This window comes from Apis dorsata, unplaced genomic scaffold (assembly GCF_000469605.1).
Source record: "Apis dorsata unplaced genomic scaffold, Apis dorsata 1.3 scaffold_246, whole genome shotgun sequence".
NCBI lineage: Eukaryota > Metazoa > Arthropoda > Insecta > Hymenoptera > Apidae > Apis > Apis dorsata.
In genome coordinates, this window is record NW_006263525.1 from 27,912 (window position 1) to 48,261 (window position 20,350).

The window sequence follows — 20,350 nt, forward strand, 5'->3', positions numbered from 1 at the left end:
ATGATGGAAGAAGAAACGTGAAGGCGAATTAGTGGCACGATTTGCCAATTCGGAATGCGAAAAAATAATAATTTAGAGAATATCATAAAAGGGTTGATAGTGATTCGAAAGGTTTTGGTTTCTTTTTTGAAAGAAACGCGATTGAGATTGCGATCCGATATTTTCTGCAAATTCGTCGTACGCTTTGCGACATGGCAAGGAAATAGAGATGATGAAAAAAGAGGGTTGGATCGTGAAAAGGGTTGATTTCTAAGAAATTAAGAAACTTCTTTTGAAAATTATGCTTTACGAATTGGAATGCAAACAAAATGCTCGTGAATAAACGATTTTAGTTTTGTTTCTGAATTTTCTCTGCTATCCATACAAGTTAAGAAAGAAATAGTGTTTACAAAACAGAGAAGCAAATATTATTCCAGATCATAAAAAAGCTTACGTAATTGATGTGGTACATCACAGATCTGGAACAAGATTCCCATTTGTCGGATTAAGTGGAGAGTCTGTTTCTGCCAAATGGCCCTTTTGCATCATTCTCAGAATGTTCATGCAACCAATCGGCATTTTCTTCGTGTCCCTCGTGTTTGGCTATCGTTGCCGCTATACCCCCCCTCTATATATAAATAATCCTCTTGCTACATTTAAGGCACATTATAGGGATGTTTTTCTTTCTTTCTTTCTTTTTTTCTTTTCTCCAGAATCACCACCATGATTTTATAAAGTTGAAAAAGAAACAATCGATTCGAAAAGACTCGTATCGAGAAGCATCAAATTTACTTACTCTTGACGAAAGGAAGCCATTCGTTTCTTCATAGCCGTAGAAGTGCATAATTTATTTATGACTCGGAGAAATAAATTGAAATATAGGATAAAGCTACTCTCCTCGTAATGCATTCATACGGATTGCATAAAGGCGACAAGGCCGTTGACAAGGGAAGACAAACGCGGTTTCTGGGCCGAGGGTGATTGCTTTTTCCCAGAAGGCGACGGTAAAGTTTGATAATAAAGAAAATTGGATGGTGACACGATAATGGCCGCTTTATTACACGAGATTTTGTCCGACATGCACCAGGTTTCGAAGTAAGTAAGTAAGTAAGTGGCGATTGTTCGATATGTTGCGAGGAATCGAGAATATGGGAGGGGGAGCAGGCAGATCTACTTGTAACTCTCTCTAGAAGCAAATTAAAATGAAATTATTATCGTTATTGCTTATACACAAATATAAGAGTAATACAACTTTGCATCAAGACCATTTAGATACCTTAGATGGAGATTATGATCGAGACTGTAACTCGATGATCCATTTTTGTACTAGAAATATATACCACGTTTTTCCAAGAATTTCATCCGTCACTTGTCTAGAATTTTTGGAACAGGTCGATGACGACATACGAGATACAAGGATAGGAAATGATTTAAAATTATCTTGAAAATCGAAAGTCGAGGCGAGTTGAAACACGCATCGAGATACACGCGCGAATCGTTGTCTTGCTATTATCGCGGACGAGGTATTCGTCGAAGGGTGATAATAATCGAAACGAAGCACCACTATTTTATAACCACAGAAACCTCTCCTTTCGATCGAAACGAGTCGGTTCGCGTGCCACACCATTCCTGGGAATCCTATTACGAGCAACGAAATCTACCCCAATTTTCAATCTATCGAACACCGTTTCGATTATTATATCCCCCATTTATGACAGCCTTGATCAAATAGAACCGATAGCCACGAAAATTGGCCGTGTTCCATCACAACAATTACCTTCAACAATGCCTCCAACGAAATCCATTCTTTCGTTTCGAATCGATGAAACCATACCCTCCAAAAATTTCCATCGTAATCCCCTTCTGACACCCTATATATCGATCAAGCTAACTTTTTAACACTCTATATATATATACATATATACGAATATTTCTAGGTCGCTCGTCGCACACGTTATATAAATTTTAATAATAATTCCACCCCGATCTGATCGAAAATCATCTCTATCCAAAACAAATCCAATTCACCCCCTCTCGATCAAAAGCCCCGAAAAAGCCTGCTGAAACGATATACATTCCCACGATCACCGCGCGGATAATATTCCTTCCCCGCTCGTTCTCGTGAGAGCTGGCTTAATTAACAACGAGAACCGCGCACCAACTTGGATGCGTTTCGACGGCGAAAGTAGCCGCGGCGCGATGGCGGGCCATAAAACGCGTAATAAACGGTGGCCCGTGTATCTGGCTAATACAATGGGACGGTAACCGTGTGCTTAACAGGCACTCGTAAAACTGTATTCGCCGAAATAAATTGAACGCCACCGTCAAACGTTCGCCGATCCGCGCGAGACACGCAATAACGTGGAACAATACCGCACAGCCGATTAAAATCTTCCCAGCGTATCGATCGTTCGATTCATCACATCTGCCAGTGAATCGATGAGCGAAAACGTTCTCGATTACGATTATCGCTCGTTTCGATCGTTCGATGCCACTATGGAACAACAGCCGAGGAAAGCACGATCTTTAATTTGCGAAAAGAGTTTTGGATTTTTATTAAGAATCCTTCTCTCGATGATCATATCTGTAAAAAGGAAGATTTTAGAAAGGATATTCTGTTTCGAAAGCATACTTCTCTTCCAACCTTTCGATGGGTTAGATTTTTATCTCTTGCTATCCTCGCGATAATTTTCTTCTTTCTCGTTTACACGAAGTAATATGGGAAGATAATCGTGTTCAATCGTTGACGAGGACAACAATTTTCGCGCAAAATTCGAAATGCGCCCCCTCCACAATAACATTTCGCAGACATTGGAGAATTTGGTTGGACGAGGCCTCGTAACTTCACCTCGTATAATTACAAGGAGGGCTCGCAATTAGCCGGAAAAATGAAAAATGCCGGGGAGGAAATGGCGGCTAATTCGAGGTTAATGGCCGCCCCCTGGCGCGCACACAGCCAAACGTCGGCCCATAATTTCGCGGCAATTTTCGATCGTTACCTCGTTCGAGATTCCCATTTCCACGTGGGCCTCGAAATTGAATAATTTTCTCACCGATCATTTCCGCGCGTTCGCAGATTGCCGCGCGAATTTCACCGCTCGACGACGCCACCTTGCCGAGGAAAGGTGGCCCAGGAAATCGCCCCTCCCCCTCCCTCCTTTCTCGCCTTCTCTTCGAATGGAAATTCCGGTTCGTAATTCGACCAACTTTCGATTTTCACCGGGGATTCCGTTCCGTTTTCGCTTTACGGCCGATAGACCAAGCATTTACGACACCTTTATAATCTTCTCCATCGGCGATCGTTTGCATGGCAAACGAGATGGCGAAATTGCTCGGGGACGCGGGCGGCGCGAACTTTAAGAGTTTCGTTCTCCGCTCGGCGGAGAGTGTATCGAAGTAGGAAATGAAACTGTGTAACAGATTCGATTAACGGAGTTGGATTATTGGAGATCCGAGGACGCATTGCCGATTATTCTTTAGATCTGACACAAAAGCTTCGGGAAAAGGAATTGAATGAATCGGTTGGAAAAAGAGATTGGATTTTACGCAATTCGTATTTTGCTAGAGAAAGAGCGTATTATACGACGTTGTGACGAAATGGGAAGAAGTTGAATAAAATTAAAAAATTTTATTCTCTTTTTTATCTTAAGAATATATTTTTAAACACGCCTGTTATTAACTTTCTAATTCTTCGGGATAATTGGATCCATAGGATAATGGAACTTTTTTACGAAAAAGAAAAAAAAAAAAAATCTCGATGAAAACGATCGTGACGAAGCTTGTTCATTGTCCTCTACAAGCCTGTTCAACGGAGGCGAGAAGTGAATGAACTCTCTCGAAACGACGTCGCTCTAAAATCACATGCAAACATTGCACCCTGCCAGGCCAGCGGAAATTACCTAACAGTCTATTGAGAGGAGTTTGCCTTTGCCTCTGGATTATCGAATGTTACCACACACCAACGTTTCTCATCGTTCAATCCGTGTCCCCGCCATGTTTGGACTCTCGAGGAGAAATAAAAAAATTCTGTCGTACAGTTCAATTGTTTTTTTCCTTTTGTAACGAGAGAATCAGAGCGTTATTTTTCCGCGACCAGACGAAATTCAATTTTCCATTCACCCTCTGACGGTGGACGCGCCGTTCACCACGAGCGCGTTCTCCGCGTCCGAGAGGATCCATTAACAGCGCAGAGGAACAATAGCTGTTAAATAGGCGCGCTGAGAGGGTGCCGTTCTCGAGGACGAAAGGGACGAAGAATGGTGGAGTGTGCTGGAAGAATGTGAAGAGTGATACGTGGAAAAGGGCAGGGAGGAGAAAGAAGTAGAATGAAAATCGACGAGGAAGAGGAGGAGGAGGAAGATGAAAAGCGAGAGGAAAGATTTCTCTGAGAATTTCTTCTTCCAATGTTACGAACGGTAATTAAAAATTAGCCTAGATGGAAGAATCTCTATCTCTGAACAAATATATGTGTATATATATATATTAACACGATTGGATTTCGAAGAAAAGAGATAAGAAAGAATTATTCAAAGATGGGAAACGAATTAACGAGAGGAGAAAGAGGAAACACCTCTGTAATGAAGTGGTCGAAAGGAGTAATCCAGCGTGAGAAAGAAAGGAAAAAAAGACGGAGTAGGCAAACAGGAATGAAAAAGGGGGAAGTTAAAAAGCATGGAAAAGAAAGCGAGAAGAGGCGAGAGAAGGGAGAAAAACAAAGGTGGAGGAAGAACGGTTAAAGCGACGAACGATTCAGAGGACAGACAGAGCGTGGAGGCAAAGAGAGGCGACTAAAGAGCGCGCGTGGAGACGAGATGAAAAACGAGCACGAGGGAAAAAGGAGCGGAAGCATCCTGTCGGGGATGAAAGCGAGAGAGAAAGAGGCGAGGCTCGAAACGAGCGAGAAGAAAAATCGTTCGTGATGGGTGCATTTAAAACCACCAAGATCCACAGCTGTTGCAGGGCTGAGTTATCTCGCGGATTTGGCTCGAGCGAACAAGAATTAATCGAAGGAGCCAGGTTTATCTCGAATTTTGTTGTAAACATCTGCAAGATAAGAATATATGTACGAAAAAATAAATAATTACGTTACACATTTCTCTTAGTTTCCTGATAAATGTATATAGTTTTTAGAATCTATTCCAACTTAATTCCTCCTGAACTTCGTGCAATTATAATTTTTTATTGTTCCATCATTGTATAATCATATATGTATAATTCTGCGATAAATAAATGTGTATGTGTAAATAAATCTTCTCGTTTCAATCCCATCCTGACTCAACGGCAAGAGAAATTCTCTCGTTCATCGAATCAATTAATTAATTCTTTTCGTTCGATAAATCGTTGGACAGGATGGATGTTAACGCGTTAATGCCAAGTTAAAACGAAGATCGAAAGATCGTGCACACACGACTCTTTCATCCCTCTTGTGTGGCACAGCGCGCGATGACATTTCGTGCACGCCGTTCATAAATTGCTACCGTGCACACGGTTTGCGTACTTACGAGAGAAATTGCTAGAATTAATTATCACGTTGATTCACGGGTCGCGGTTATTCCCTCCTTCCTCTCTTTGTGGTAACACTTTGCACGCCATTTATTACGTCCAATTCGCGTTTTTTAATAAGAGGAACCAAGAGTATCTTGAGTCACGTTTACGAAATAACCTTTCGAAATTAATTCGAGGGTTTAAAATAATTTGTACGCGGAAATTATCGCATAGACCGAGACGATATTCCAGATTAGAAATGGAACAACACGTCTATATACATTTGGTCAATTTATTCGTGCAAATGTATATTCGATGTCCTTCCAGAGCAATTAATTAATTACTCTCACTCCAAAAATTCCACGAAATCGGATCCCTTCTATTTATCGTTTATTCATCTCCAAATCGTACGCGTATCGATCAAAATTTCTGACCGTTATCAAATTACCCACGCGCTTAAACTTATTCGAGCGGTATTAATAATTAACACGGATCGAATGTATCAATTAAATTCGCTTGTCCGCGCGTTCGTTTACCGCGATGGTTAGTTAATTTCGCGAACGCAGGTCCGCTTAATCTATTATTTAATTCGTGATTAATTAAGAGAATAATTATCGCGAGCAGAGTGGCGGTCGGAATTCGTGGAAACGATAACCGAACCCTTGTGATCGAGATAGAAAATTTCTAATTACGCGATGTTCCAAAAAGAAATTCAATAATTTTCCTACGTCGATCTCGGTCTTAAAAATTCACGAAACACGCAATGTACCTCGCTTCGTTCGTTAGTAATAAAAATCTATACGTAACTGGAGAAAGGAGAAGAGGAGGAGAAGAAAGTATATCTTTCGGTCGATGAAAAGTCGTGATTCGAACACGAAGGAAACGCGTACAGGGGATGGGCGAACGTGTCACGTTAACCAACGTGATTATTCATTCAGGACAGAAAACCGTCAGTCGGTATATCCGGCCGGTTGTAATGCATCATGTCGCTTTTACATTCTCGAAAACAAAAAATGTCCACCCGCTGTATGTACACGCATTCTGTTTGCGTGTTACGCGGATGCGTGAGCCGACGCTCGTTCCCTTTCTTCCTGGAACGTGCAGCGCGAAGAATTAGTACTTATACATAGTCGTTTCGAAGATTTTTAGCTCTCTTTCATCAATTTCCACAAATTTCTCAACCACCCTTTCTTTATAATTTAATAAGTCTGACCAAGAAACGAAGTATTTAATACCTAACTACTTTATTTTTTGGATAATAAAAAATTAATAAATTTTCGTTAATTTGGAACTGTAAAAAATAGAGAAAAATGTCGTATTCTAAATTGTTGATTTGAGTCAAGAAATCTCAAGAAAATAAAAAAAATCATTTTATTCGTTCTTATGATTACGTATTTAACCCAAGAAATGTACTTAACGTTTGGAAGATAATTTAAGATGGAATCTCCTCTCTTAAGGAACGCGTGTGAAATTATAGAGTGCGTGCAGGCAGCAGACGCAGATGGAACGTTTCGCCGCAACGAAATGTACACGGTAGGGGGTGTAATTTGGTTTAAAGACGCAATAAAACAGCATGGATTTATCGGACACGACGTCCTATCGGGATGCTGGGATGAATTGAGACACGAAGGGGATGAGGGGGGCCTCGAAAGGGTGGCGTCGTTATTGCTGTCTGTAGACTGTCATTTCCGTCGCTAGCGTGGCAGATATAACCGTGGTGTGCACGGCTGTTATCGACTTTCCAGCGGATACCAGACGCGATTGATCATGATAGATCCTCCACTTTGCGATTCCCCACCGATATCTCCCTAAGTGAATTTACTTTCTATGGTTTATTAACATACATCGAACAACGAAGAAATATGAAATGACAAAATTTTCCATTCGAAATAAATTTTTTATCAGATATAATTTTGAGATTTCGACGTAAAAAGCAATTGTGTAAATAGCAAAGTGAAGAAGGATCCAAGGAACGCCGAATATTTCAAGGATCTCTAAATTTGGAATTTTGAACTCCTAAATTCTTCAAGATCCTCAAAATTTGGTAAAATATCTCTAAACACATTTCGAGATCCACGAGAGTTTCAGAAAAATTGTTCACGATCGAACTGTCAAATATATTTATCGCGTTAAATTCTGTAAAAGATAGAAAAATTTTAATGGTATGTACAAACAAGATTTCCATACGAAGGAACGAGAGATATCCTCGGGGAGAATTCGGTCTGGGCGATTCCCAAGTAATTTCAAGTTCGGCCAGACTGTTCTCCAAGTTGAGAACTGCATTTTAACGAGACTCTATTAGGCATCTCCTTGCTGCTAGGTATCGTTGCTTTCGAGCCTCGTTGCTAAATGCTTTCATGTTTGTTAAGTGTTTCGCTAATTCCGCGGCCCCGCCGAATATCGTTCTCCAGTAAAGTTTCAGCTAATAGTTGCACGCCTGTCATCCCCGAGGCGTACTCCTCGGACTTGGATCAGATTCATTCGGCATGCCGTCAGATGGAAATGGATTTCATGAATATTCCCGAGTAGACGAGCTTCTCCCTTCTTTCTTTTCATCCTACACTATACTGATTCGGTGTTTAGAGTTAATTTCTTTTTTTTTTTTCTTCGAATAACGTTGTACTCGATACAACGATGAAAAGAATATAATACTTTTGCCTTGAAAAAAATGGTAAGAGTTTGCAAACGATCCAATCGATACGTTCAACCGTCCGGCAAAGAGCCAAGAAGTTTCTTGATAAAATTCAAACTTGCAGTACATCTAATGCGTAGACATCCAGATTTTTCGGGGCTATTGGCTGCGGGGGAATACGAGATACCGGTGCCAAATGGGGTTCGCGATAAAAATTCGTTTCACCGGTTTGGGGGGATGGCATCTCGCAGAAATCGTAAACGAGACAGGCTTATATTCCAGAGGAAACGCGGGATACATTTCTTATCAACGAAATTTCATCTAGAACGTCTTCAAATTCATTCTTATTTCCCTGTATCCAACATCTTTTTGCGTTATGTTACGAGAATTATCAGCAGAGAAATCAACGTTTTTCTTTAAATATCGTCTGAAATCTCTTCAATTTTCCGTTGGATCGAAAGAATTACTAGATCTCTTCATTTTTGTCCTCATTGTCAGGATGACGGAGGAGTCCATTGAAACGATCGTTTCTTTTTCCACATATAAATATTTACAAGAAATTTGTCAAATCTAAAGAATAGTGTCGTAATATTCGAAAATGTCTCGAGCGATCTATAAATAAAAAATCGAATTAACTTGATCAATCGAACCAATTTTTTTCCTCTGCCACTTTCCTCGACAATGTTCCCTGTGCACATACCGTAACGATCCATCGTAATCCACGACACTCACTCTGCAAAAGGCATATCCAGAATGCATATCCACGCGATGCATTCTGCATCGGTGCAACGCGCGCGAGAAGCGCATCGCCGCTTTCGAGCACGCACAATGGCTCGCTCGTTCTCGTTTTCTCGTGGCAAAATGCCACGAGCAACCCCTCCTTCCACGACCCTGCTGCTCCGGAGATGCGTTCGACGCGAGGGGTGGCTCCGCTTTAACGTATATTCTCTCTCTCTCTCTCTCTCTCTCGCGTCCGCTTGGCTGGCTTCGATACACGCACCGGGCACAGCCTCCACACACAGTTTTTATCGTCTCGCATAACGCGTAGAAGCCAGCCAAGAATCGCTGTTTGCTACTTTTAGTAGGTATTGTTGCCGTAAATGCGATGCGGCTGGGAAATAAGGGGGTGAGAATTTGCTCGGAGATACTTCCTGTTCTTTTTTCTTTTTCTTTTTCCTATGAGAGGGGGAACGCGATAAAATTATTTGACGGGATGCTTGGATCGTCTTTCTGGAAAAACACTTTTGCTATTCCTTTTTTTTGTAAGACGCAGCGATGAATTGCGAGAAAATTATTAATCGATTCATCGTGATCATTAAACACGAAATATAAATCGAATAAAATTTAAATTTAAAACACATTTGAAACGCCTATCATTTCTATTATTCCTTTGGAAAATATAATTGAAAAAAAGAAGTTAGGATAGATAAAAAAAAAAAAGAATCTATGCCCGTTTTCTGATTATCGAAATATCTCCGGTTTCCATGGCACGCAGACAACCGTATCGATGAAAATTTTCGAATTCAATACCACCCCCTCTCCCCTTTCCACGGCCTCCCGATTGCCCGGATACGATCGGGGCGCAGGAATGAAATTTTATCCATTTACGAAAGAGGCGGGCTTTAACGTTGCTTCAACGTTCGCATTTTGCACACACCGCACTTAATACCCTATTTAACGCTTGCTCTGTGTAATTGGACATGACTAATGAGTCGCGTATAATTATGCAATTTATACGATTCTCCCGAATCAGTGCAATCGCGACTGCGTAATCATCAACGGAATTCCGATTAACACCCAACGACCTCGAATCTTTCTCGTTTTCCAATTTTTCTCTCGAGCAGTTTAAAACACGCGAGCAAGTTAACTCTTCCACTCGAAGAAGGGAAGCGAAGAAATCGATTTCCGGAATCTTGCACACCGTGTATCGAGAGGCTATGAATTACTGGTCGATCGTTATTACATCGATTACTCGTCTCTGTCAAGATGAAATAACGAGTCGATAAGATTTGTTAATGGATCGTTTTAATTTCTTCCTTAACACCGGAGTTAGTATATGGATAAAAGGAAGGACAAGAAGATAGGAGCCGTTATAATCGTTCAACGATTCCATTAACAGTGAAGTGAATGGGAAATTATATAAAATTGTTCGATAATGGAATCCTTTTCTTCTCTTGATCAAAGATTTATATGTGTAGTATAAATCTATAGAGAGTTTACAGTGGACGTGATCCTTCGAGAAAGGTCTCTCCTCTTCTTCTTACGATTTAACGTTGCACATTTTCAATTTCCGATACTTCGATGCGACGTACGATACTTCCGGTCCATATCATTTCCGAGAGCGAGATATCCCGATATAGATAAAAGTCCAACACATAAGAGAGAAGATATAAGAATATAATCCCTTATCTTTGGATACTTTCTCAAAAAAATTCGGGAGATCTCTTTTCAAATATTAATTCGCCTCCAATTAATTAAAATAAACGAATAATATATTTCCTTTCTCCCGATATTTTCGTATCGTTCAAAACGATCCCCAAAACATTCCACACGATCCAACGGATGATGAATCGCGCAAACACTCGAATCTCCGCAAACCTGCCATCAAACGCAGGCGCCTCCCGCTAATCCCACGCAACACGGTGAACACCTATCGGTTGCATCCGGTGTTCGAAACGTTAACCAAGGGTACGTAAAACGTTCACCGTCGAATCGATTCAAGCTATACTATACAGATTCAGGCTGAAAACTAGTAATCTCGATACAACCACCCGCGATAATACATCGAGGCGGGTGGATGGCCGAGATAGGTTATTGGAGATACGCCAATGCCGATGATTTACCATGAAATCCGCTAGTTATTGCGTGGGAAACGCGGTTTCATTATTTATAACGTTATATCGAGAGGTTGATACTTTTGCCGGGGTGGACGGGAAATAAAGCGGCGATGTCTGCGATGAAATAGGCGATTTTCACGGCCAGTGTGCAAGAGAGAGAGAGAGAGAGAGCGTTGGATGACGTGGGGTGGAGAGGAAGGCAAAGGAAGGAGAGATCGATGTCGGACAAGCGCGCCGTCTCGAATTATTACCGGATGTTTGCCAACCGCATCGATTTACAGGCCTGATTTCTCTTTTCCTGTCCATCGATGGAAATGGTGGACGGACCTCTTGTGTGCAAAGCGGTTTTCTTGGGTCACCTTGGGAGACCTTGATTTACCAGAATGGTGCAAAAAAATGGTATATATACTTATACTGGAGGAAATCGATCGATGAGGGAGTTATATGTGTAATTATGCGTGCGATAAAAAAATCTGTAATAAAAGGTATACGTAAGAAATGAAGATGCGAAGACGTGTATCTCGAGTGTAAAGGAATATTTTATGACGATGAAAATTTTTGTTCAACTTGTTTAGACGGAATTTTCGAGATAATTAATTTCGAAAGTCAATTCACTTGAAATAGATAAAAAAAAAAAAAAAAAAATAATTAAAAGCACGTATTCCTTTCGAGCTCAACTAGGTATGTATTTCATGTACGTACATATTTTTTTCCATTCCACTGGTCGAACAGCGTTTTTTTTTTTTTGTTCTATTGTTTCGATGTATTTTAATTAAATGGAAACGCGTTGTGCAAACGATGCGCATGGGAAAAACAACAACAAAAAAAGAAGTCGATACTCCAGCGAATTTTTTTATTCATTCTAACTAGATTTCCAAAGAGGAAATATATTATTTTTATTTTTATATGTTTGCTTTTAAATCTAATGTGTCAAATATTTAAATTACAATCGGGCCAGATCCTGTTTAATTTGTATGATAAATAGAATATAGATCGAATCTTACCTGGCCAGTTCTCTCTGAAGATGATGAACCCTGGAGCGTGCTCTTTCAGCTTCAGCCGTAGCCTCGCGCACCCGAGCTTCGGCCTCCATTCGTTGTCGTCGTTCGCGTTCCACATCTCGTTGCGTAGCCTCTCTCTGTAACAAGCAAATTAACATTTCCTTGTAGATCGAAATAAAGTTAGAAAGTACTATCTTTGATCGCATTTTTGCTAAATTCAATCGTACCAAAAAACGTATCCAACAACGATGGGTTATTCTTGATCGCATCTTTTTAATTTCAACGTGTAAAAAATCTATTACATCTGCTCGGTTAACAAAAACACACGTTTCTTTCTCATCATCCCCACCATTTAACAAAATCAATTCTCCTTCTGCATCGTTCAGAGAAACCGTTCCACTGCCCTCCATAGCGGTCATCAAGAGCGCGTCTTATTCATGTGCAAATTTATTTCTCCTCACATCCATTGATCTTCCAATCGAAACGGGCATAATATCTTCTCTACATACGTTCAAACGAATCAGAACGAACGCTCCCCGCTCGCCCGTGATAATTTTCAATGCCGTTTCTTCTTCCACCCCTTGAACCCGCAGAGAGAGAATTTTATTTTTATGCGCTTTTTCGAACGAGCGGATTTATCGTCGCATCTCCGCTGTAATGAATCGAATAAAAGGAAAACAGGGAATAAACGGGAGAATAAAACGTGGAAAAACTCGCCCACTTTCCTATTTACGATCATCTTCCTGCCAGGACAACCTTATACCTCGTTTTGCGTTTATTAGGGGCTTGTCCATCGATTTCTTGCCAAGTTTTTGGCTATTTCGAGCGTGGGAAAGCAACACAGGCAGAAAGAAAATGCAAATCGAGAATTGTTTACGCGATTCATTTCGGTGGAGGACGTTCGTTCGTTACAGAGGATTTCGTGCTAGAATTAATTTCGGTCGAATTATATGGAAGAATGAAAGTAAATTGGTCTTTCGGATTAATCGTACTTTTTCAAATAGTATTTTTAATACGGATTTGTTCGAACGTGAACCGGTATAAAATATAAAATAAAACATTGATGTATTCAAACTTCTGAATTTGGATAATCTAAAAAAAAATTCGACAAAAGAATAAGTTAGACGAGAGAAAAGAAAAAAAAAAGACGAATTATAGCATGGTAATCTCATTTTCAAAGAAAAAACATACATCATAAACCGATGATAACTTTATATCGTAACGACCTCGATTCCCTCTCTTTTTCACAGACAGATCGATCGTTCTCCCCGATCGTATCTCGAAATTGTCCAACTCCAAAATTGAAACTCACGCGAACGTCTCGAAATTTCATCAGGCGACCTTCGTTCCAAGATCGAAAGGAGGCATTCGCGTAAGGGATTTTCTCTGATTAAATCGAGAGAGAGGGACGCGAGATGGAAGAGGACGGCGAATAAAGGAGAAAAATAGGCGGAAAAGGAGAGAGAGAGAGAGGAAACCTCGTCGATCTTCGGCTGGAATTATTCATGAATTTAAATCGTTGCACGGCACATTGATTGCACCCTTTCGATTGTGAAAGCGGCCTACGCCACCGGCCGTTGCTCTATCAATAATTGCGCACGGCCAATGCGCCGAAAGCGGTATTTCGCGCGATTTAACTCGATATGTCGGCCCCGATTTAACGACGTCCATGATAAATCGGAGTTGGAAAGTGAATTTGTTCGTATCGCGGCTCAAGCTTTGATGATCGTAAACCCAGAGCATCGAGATTCCCGATTCCTCCTCGACGTTTCAATTTCTCTTGGAATTCTTCGTTGCTTCGTTTGCTAGAGCTTCCTGTTTTCTTCAGAGGATTCGCCTTTTTCTTGTTACCCAGACTATTGCTATTTCTCATACAGATTGTTTAGGATCGTGTTTTGTCGTAGAGCTGAAGAAATTGTTCGAGTTTGTTTTTAAATGAAAAACAGACAAGATATAAGTTCAATTTTCTAATAAGCTTGTACATTATCGTATCGTGTTATACGATATATTAAGGATGGAGAAGAATGGATGAACAAGAAGAATAATTCCTTTTTGATTGATGATACAGTAAGGGAACGTAGGGTAGATATAAATGATTGATTGCGTTCATAGGTTGAAAGAAGAATTAGATCTATGTGAATTATCATCTTAAATTATGAATCGTTATTGTAAGAAAAATATTTATAAATATATATATATATATATAATATCGTGAAAGTGGTCGAAAAATTTATCAATCGTTCGGCGAATCCTTTCGATACGCCATTGAGATGCGTCACCGGTGAATCTCGTTAGGAACGTAAATTTTTCACGCGACACACGTGTCCCGAATGAAACTCACGTGCGGTTATCGATCGACGTGCCCACCTTACCCGTTGTATAAGCAATTCCTTTTAGAATACGTTAAAGTATTCTTCCCTCCCCTCACGGATTCAGCTATCGTATTCCTTAATTTCTACTTCGTCCTTACGTCAACGTGACTTCGTAAAACAACCCGGCGATACCGAGAAAAATCTTTTATATTCGTTCAAACATCCTTTTATCGTAACAAATAATAACCGCGCGTTATTCAATGGGATAATAAAGCATCGAAAGAAGAATGGAAAAGTCGACAATGGCCCTCAGTCGAACCGTCACGAGCTATAAAACCGATATACGAAAGCCTCTGTAACTCTTATATCCTCGTTCGAGAAAAACGATTACGAAGTAACCACGTGGTAAACTTTAAGTAATATCGAAGAACTTTATGTAATCTTTCGCAACTACTTGTTAATTTCCAAAACTATATACATTTTCTATTTAGAAAAGATTCTTATTATTCGTTAATATATCTCTTCCATGTATTCATTTATTATTAAGACTGCATTAATATCGATGATAACGAAATCAGTGAGTTGCGTATTTCTTCTTTGATCTTCGAATGGAAACGGATAACATAAGCGGCAACGTTTGCTGCAGAACGCAAAGAAGCATTTCTATATAGAAATATTCAGTAACTTCTTCGAGATGTATGCAACATCGAAGAAAAAGTCGCCTTCGATGAACTTTAGCTCCTTTGTCGACCGCGTGGCGATCGAGTTAGTGATGAAAAAGGACAAGATCGCATCACGAGTGTGGCAACCCCCGAAAAAGAATGGCGAGGCGGCGGAGAAGGAGGAGGAAGAGGAGAAGGAGGAGGAAAGGAACGTTGGCCGGGATTTAAGGCTCCATAAATCCGGGCGGGAGCATCCCTTAAGCCTCGCACACGCGGTGGTCACTCGGCTTTTACCAGATTGTATTCCGCGATATCTCTCGTTTCGACCCCTCCGACTGAACCGCCTTTCACCTGACTCCGCTTAATGGACCAACCGCCTATTCCCATCGCGATGACTTTAAGCGAAGTGCCGTTTAATTCTGTATTCGATCGGCAGAGAGTCGAGAATATCTTCTTAAGCGAGATTGAATCCTCCAGAAGTGAAAAGCTTTTGGCAAGATAAGAGCGCAATTCCTTCGAAGGGAATGGGTTTGAGAATATATTTTGAGAAAAGTATATTCGAATCTTTGTTACAAATCGATCGAAGAATAATTATCAATTCATCTCTATTAAACTTTGGAAATTCCATTTTTGGATATATTCCAAATCGAGTTCCTTATTTCAATATCCAATAGAACGATCCTTCCCCAATTCCATATTTTCCTCATTCGATTCTACTTCCGCAGAATGCTTGAAAACCCACTCTCTGGTAGTGGCATCTGAACACAAAAGAGAATAACCCCTTTTTTCTTCCGATCAACGTCCGAGCGCAGCGTCAGAGCGGCGAAAAAGCGTTAATCCGAAAGGACACACTCGGCTCACGATCGAACCGTTGTGCGCATCCATCCACCTCCTCGTCCTTATTAGTATTCTCAGTTTTTCGGCGGTTCAAAGTCCTCGATGACTCAGCGCGTGCACGCGTGCGTTTCATTCGAGGCACGTGCGAGGAGAGAGGCTGCGAGTGCACCTCCGAAACCTGAGTTTAGAAGGGGTCCCGTTTCGAGAGGGCTCGTTGATCGAGCGACAAATTATTAATGAGGCCGTCAATGATCGCGCTCGCTCGCTGGCTGGTTGAATAATTCAGGGCATGAGCAAATTCTCGGCCACGATCGGATTTTCCGCCCTGATCTCTTCTCTCCTCGGTCGAGGGTGACTACTTCTGTCCGTTTCGAGAGGAAAAGTGGAAGTTGGAAAGGTAGGTGGCGAAGGAGAGGGATTGATAGCTGGGTCACGTGCCAGTGATCCTTTCGTCAATGGAAGAGGAGGAATCGTGATAAATCTTGCAGCCTCCTTCGCGCCTTTCGATGGAGACGAAACGATGGCCCGTTGGGATTTTTTGTATTTTTTTATTCACAGTGTAATTTAAAAAATATGAAGAGTACGGCGATAGTATAATATTATCTATAAGAAGCGATTTAATTCATAAAGAGCGAACGAGGTTTTGTTGTTCGAGCGTTGTTTTCACACGAGTTTGATATTCTGGTATCTAGTTCACAACAGATGGAGAACTCTTCCCTTTCCATAGAATTAACATATTGAAAGCGTAACAGAAGAGGGAACACGCGTGATATTAAATATACGGAATATAATATATATCCAAATAAATAAAATTCAACAAAAATTATAAGATTATCGTTGATTCTTTCCTAAAAATTAATTGATATATAAAGGTAGTTTTTAACAATCACAGACATGAAACTCGTGCACTACGATCCAACGATTAATCGCTTTAATCGCGAAGAATCGTTACCTTGAATGCGAATTTTCGCGCGAGAGTGCATCGATCGATCGCAAGTTGGCGCAAACAACGGCGCGAAATCCGCGCATGGAAAAGTACACAAGAATCGTTCGTTGCACCCGTAATGCAGAGGTCGAAAGGTGTTAATTATCCTGTTTGCACAGTTACCCCCGTGGCGAGCGTGTTTGCCACGGCTTTGATACATGCTCGGAGTTTCGCACCGAGCTTTTGCAATTCGTGTCCACACCACTGCATCTTTTCACCAGGTTTTTAAATGGAAATCGTCTGTGACATTTTTTTTCTCGATTTCATATCGAAATCGGTTATCAGATAATGTTTTAGAGATTGAAATCTTTTTCAGAATTGAACGCGAATGGAAAGATTCGTTTTTTATCGAGTAAAAATGAAATATATTCTTGAAAGAAAATAATATTTCTATTGTCGACGATGAATAATATAGAATAAAATTAAATAAAAAGGGAGCCGGAAAATTAAATGAATCAAAGAATAATATAACGTATTATCATTACAAGGATAATTTGCACACGAATCTCGAATAGCACTCCTACATTTTACTCAGTTTCATCGTGCAATAACTGCTGCACAGAATTAATGAATCCAGTTTTCATCAGTATTATAGCATAAAAGAAAATTTCTGAAACTGACGATTCCTCAAATTCCTCATCATCTCTTTACCTTAATATGCAATTTCGCACAAAATCCTACAAAAGTTTCCAACCGTACAATAACCATCCATCAGTATAACAATTTCCTCAGGTTATCAAAGGAATTGGTAACGGCGTGGGACTATGTTTCCACCACAATTCACGACCAAACGCAAATTTGTTCCTCGTCCCTATCGATAATTAAACGATAATTAAATTTCTTTCGTATCTTCACTGACATTTTCCATTTTTCCACGATCACAACCGATAATTAACCGAACCACGATAAAGAAATCGTGACTTGCGGGAACGAAACTCTACAAGCTCCCTTTCATTTAACGAAACGAGCGACATTTTTCCACGAATTCGTCGAGTTTCGTGTGGCTGCACGTATCGTATTATTTAGGGCCACTTTCGCCAAGATTTATCGCCGAGGCTGATACGCGTCGTTGCATCGAGAATCGCGTTGCTAACGATGATAACGCTGTGAATAACTTCGTGCAAAATCCTGGAATTGGTGATGGAATGTGTAATTCATTTCGATACGCATCGAATCATTCGTTTCCAGTATTTTGGCGAGGAGAAATTTTAGAAATTTTATATTCCGTTGATGGAAGAATGCAACTGTTGAAGGAATCCTTGGGATTGTGGAGAAACTTGTGGAAAAAATAATATTTCTTTGAATTTTGATTTAACAATTGAACCACTTAAAAGTCGAATCGATCAACTATATTTTATGCATATATGTTTTGCTGTCAAAGTAAATTTATATCGCGTAAGTTTCGATTAATTTAACATTCTTTCTGATGGAATAATATTTAATTTTCCAATCTTTCTTAGGCAACATATATACTTTTTGGAAACTGTTCAATTTCTTATCGAAGATTCCCTAATTTTTTTATGAAATGACCTTCAATTTTCTCCTATAAACTTAATATTAATAATTATACAATGATTTCACAAAATTTAATTCGAAAAGAATTAGCATATTCGGAATGAATCGACCTCTTTTTCGATCGAAAAACAAGAGGCGCATAAAGGAGGAACGATTCATGCGTGTACGCGGAGGCGGCTTGATACGAATCGTCAAAGTAAACTCCGACTTTTACGAACGTGCACGAGCAGTATGAATGCTTCATTCATCGGCACGGAAAACGGTTGGTGAATGGGTGTCTCTCATGGGCGCAGATATCTGCGCGTGATACCTGCGGCAGAGCTTAAATGGCCCATGAATTTCCTCGTTACCTTTTTCTTCTTCCTCCTCTTCTCTCCACCCACGTATTTTTATCATCCACGACTCGACAACGATGAAATTGTAGAATAATAGTTTTCTTTAAAAACTGGCGAGATAGATTTTTTTTTGTGGAAGATCGAGTATTATTATCTCTTTCCAAAGAGATTCAAAGACGAGAGGTTCGACAGTTGGAACAACATCTCTCGATTCTTTGCACACGCGCGGATCAAATGTTGATAGTTTTCGTTTCGCGAGTTTCTATACGAGGAAAAGAGAGGAGAGAAGATTAAAGAAATTCGATGAGAAAGAGTTTTTCTTTCGCGGAGAAATAATTTACTTTTTCTCGCTGGAAGTTTAACTTGAACAACCTTTTAATCTCGCGAGTAAGAGATAAGAGAGCTTAATAAGAGAGCTAATTCAAAGTTATTCTGTACACGCGGGGCAGAGAAGAGTTTATTCTTTAAAGAAAAATATATAAAAATTTCTAGCTTGTAATCGTAACGTTTGCTATTTCAAAGCTTCTCCCTTTCCAGGAGAGAAAAATAGAAATACGTAAAATTAAAATATTTTCTTTGAATAATATTTTTAACTCTATATTTATAATTACACGGCATATTCACGAGTGATAAAAACTCGCGCGAAAAAGTGGAATAGAATTTTTCAACCCTATACCATGTTTCGTACACACAAATTATAAACTGCAGAAATTAATCAAGCACCGTTAAGTTAAAATTTATTCCACAAAAGTTTCGCATTCGCGTAAACAACGACGTTCCAAGACAAACCAAAAACTGAATGTATAACTCATTCTATTATTATCCTTTTCACGAAGCGAACGAATTATCATTCAAAGTTTCTCGAGGAAATGAAACGTTCCATTCGCAGCACGAAAACTAGCTGGACCATTCGTTCTGTGCGCCGGCAAGAGTTTCTGCTGAACTTGTTTGGATATTTGTCTCGCGCTATAAACGACAATCGGGTGGAAAGTTCTATATAGCCGAGTTCAGGACATAACCGTTGCAAAACCATCCCTACCCAACTTTCTTACTTCCGCAACTTTTTTTAAACTCCTCGATTCCCATCCCTCGAAACGCAATTCACGTCATCGCGGAGGAAGTCGTAAGATAATCTGGCGGAAACGTATCTTTTTCTTTTTCGTACTACGAAAGAAATATTCGGGAGTGAATTTTATTCAAGAAGAGAGGAAAATTTGTAGGATTTAAATCTCTACGTAATATAAAATGGTACAGATGTAATCTTCTTTGAGTAAAGAATGAATTATAAATTATTGGAGGAACTTGGATTGTTACGAAGAAATGGCACGACAATATTCTTTCTCCTTCTCCTCTTTACATTCCATTCCAAATGAGAAAACGAAAGAAAAAGAAAAAAAAAAAAAAGAATACAAGACAACAAAACCGGATCTCCAGAAGGCAAATGATCGAAAGGCAGAAGGCCAGCAACCACCACGCGGCATCCCCTCTCGAGCACAACTCACCCTGCTCTGTTTAGTGAGGTTGGCGCCCATCAGCCGGCGATTCTTCGTGGCGTCGAGGACGTTCCGACGGGGGGTGCCCTCTCCGCCGGGACATTCCCGTCCAGAGGGTGCAGAGGGATTGACCCCTCCTGCTGTTCCCCAACGGTGCACTCGTGCGGCCACCCTGCCTATCGGGCCCTCCACCAGTCCCCTTAGAAGTCGTAACGTGCCACCCCTGCACGAGACCCCACCACCACCACCACCACCACCACCACCACTACCACCACCAC

The 20,350-nt window shown here is 40.4% G+C and overlaps 1 protein-coding gene across 3 annotated transcripts in view; it reads right to left on the bottom strand.

The window, feature by feature from the left end:
* Positions 1-20,350, bottom strand: part of LOC102671710 — an 88,853-nt gene that overhangs the window by 20,089 nt on the left and 48,414 nt on the right. Inside the window, exons 1-2 of one of the 3 annotated variants that reach the window (XM_006615865.2) lie at positions 20,082-20,314; positions 11,937-12,070 (exon numbers count right to left, since the gene is read on the bottom strand). In XM_006615865.2, the coding sequence (XP_006615928.1) occupies positions 11,937-12,070; positions 20,082-20,111 (164 nt within the window). In that variant the 5' untranslated portion in view covers positions 20,112-20,314. Of the gene's footprint in view, positions 1-433; positions 669-11,936; positions 12,071-20,081; positions 20,315-20,350 lie in introns of those variants that run through there. The other 2 variants (XM_006615866.2, XM_006615867.2) reach the window with 2 other exon arrangements.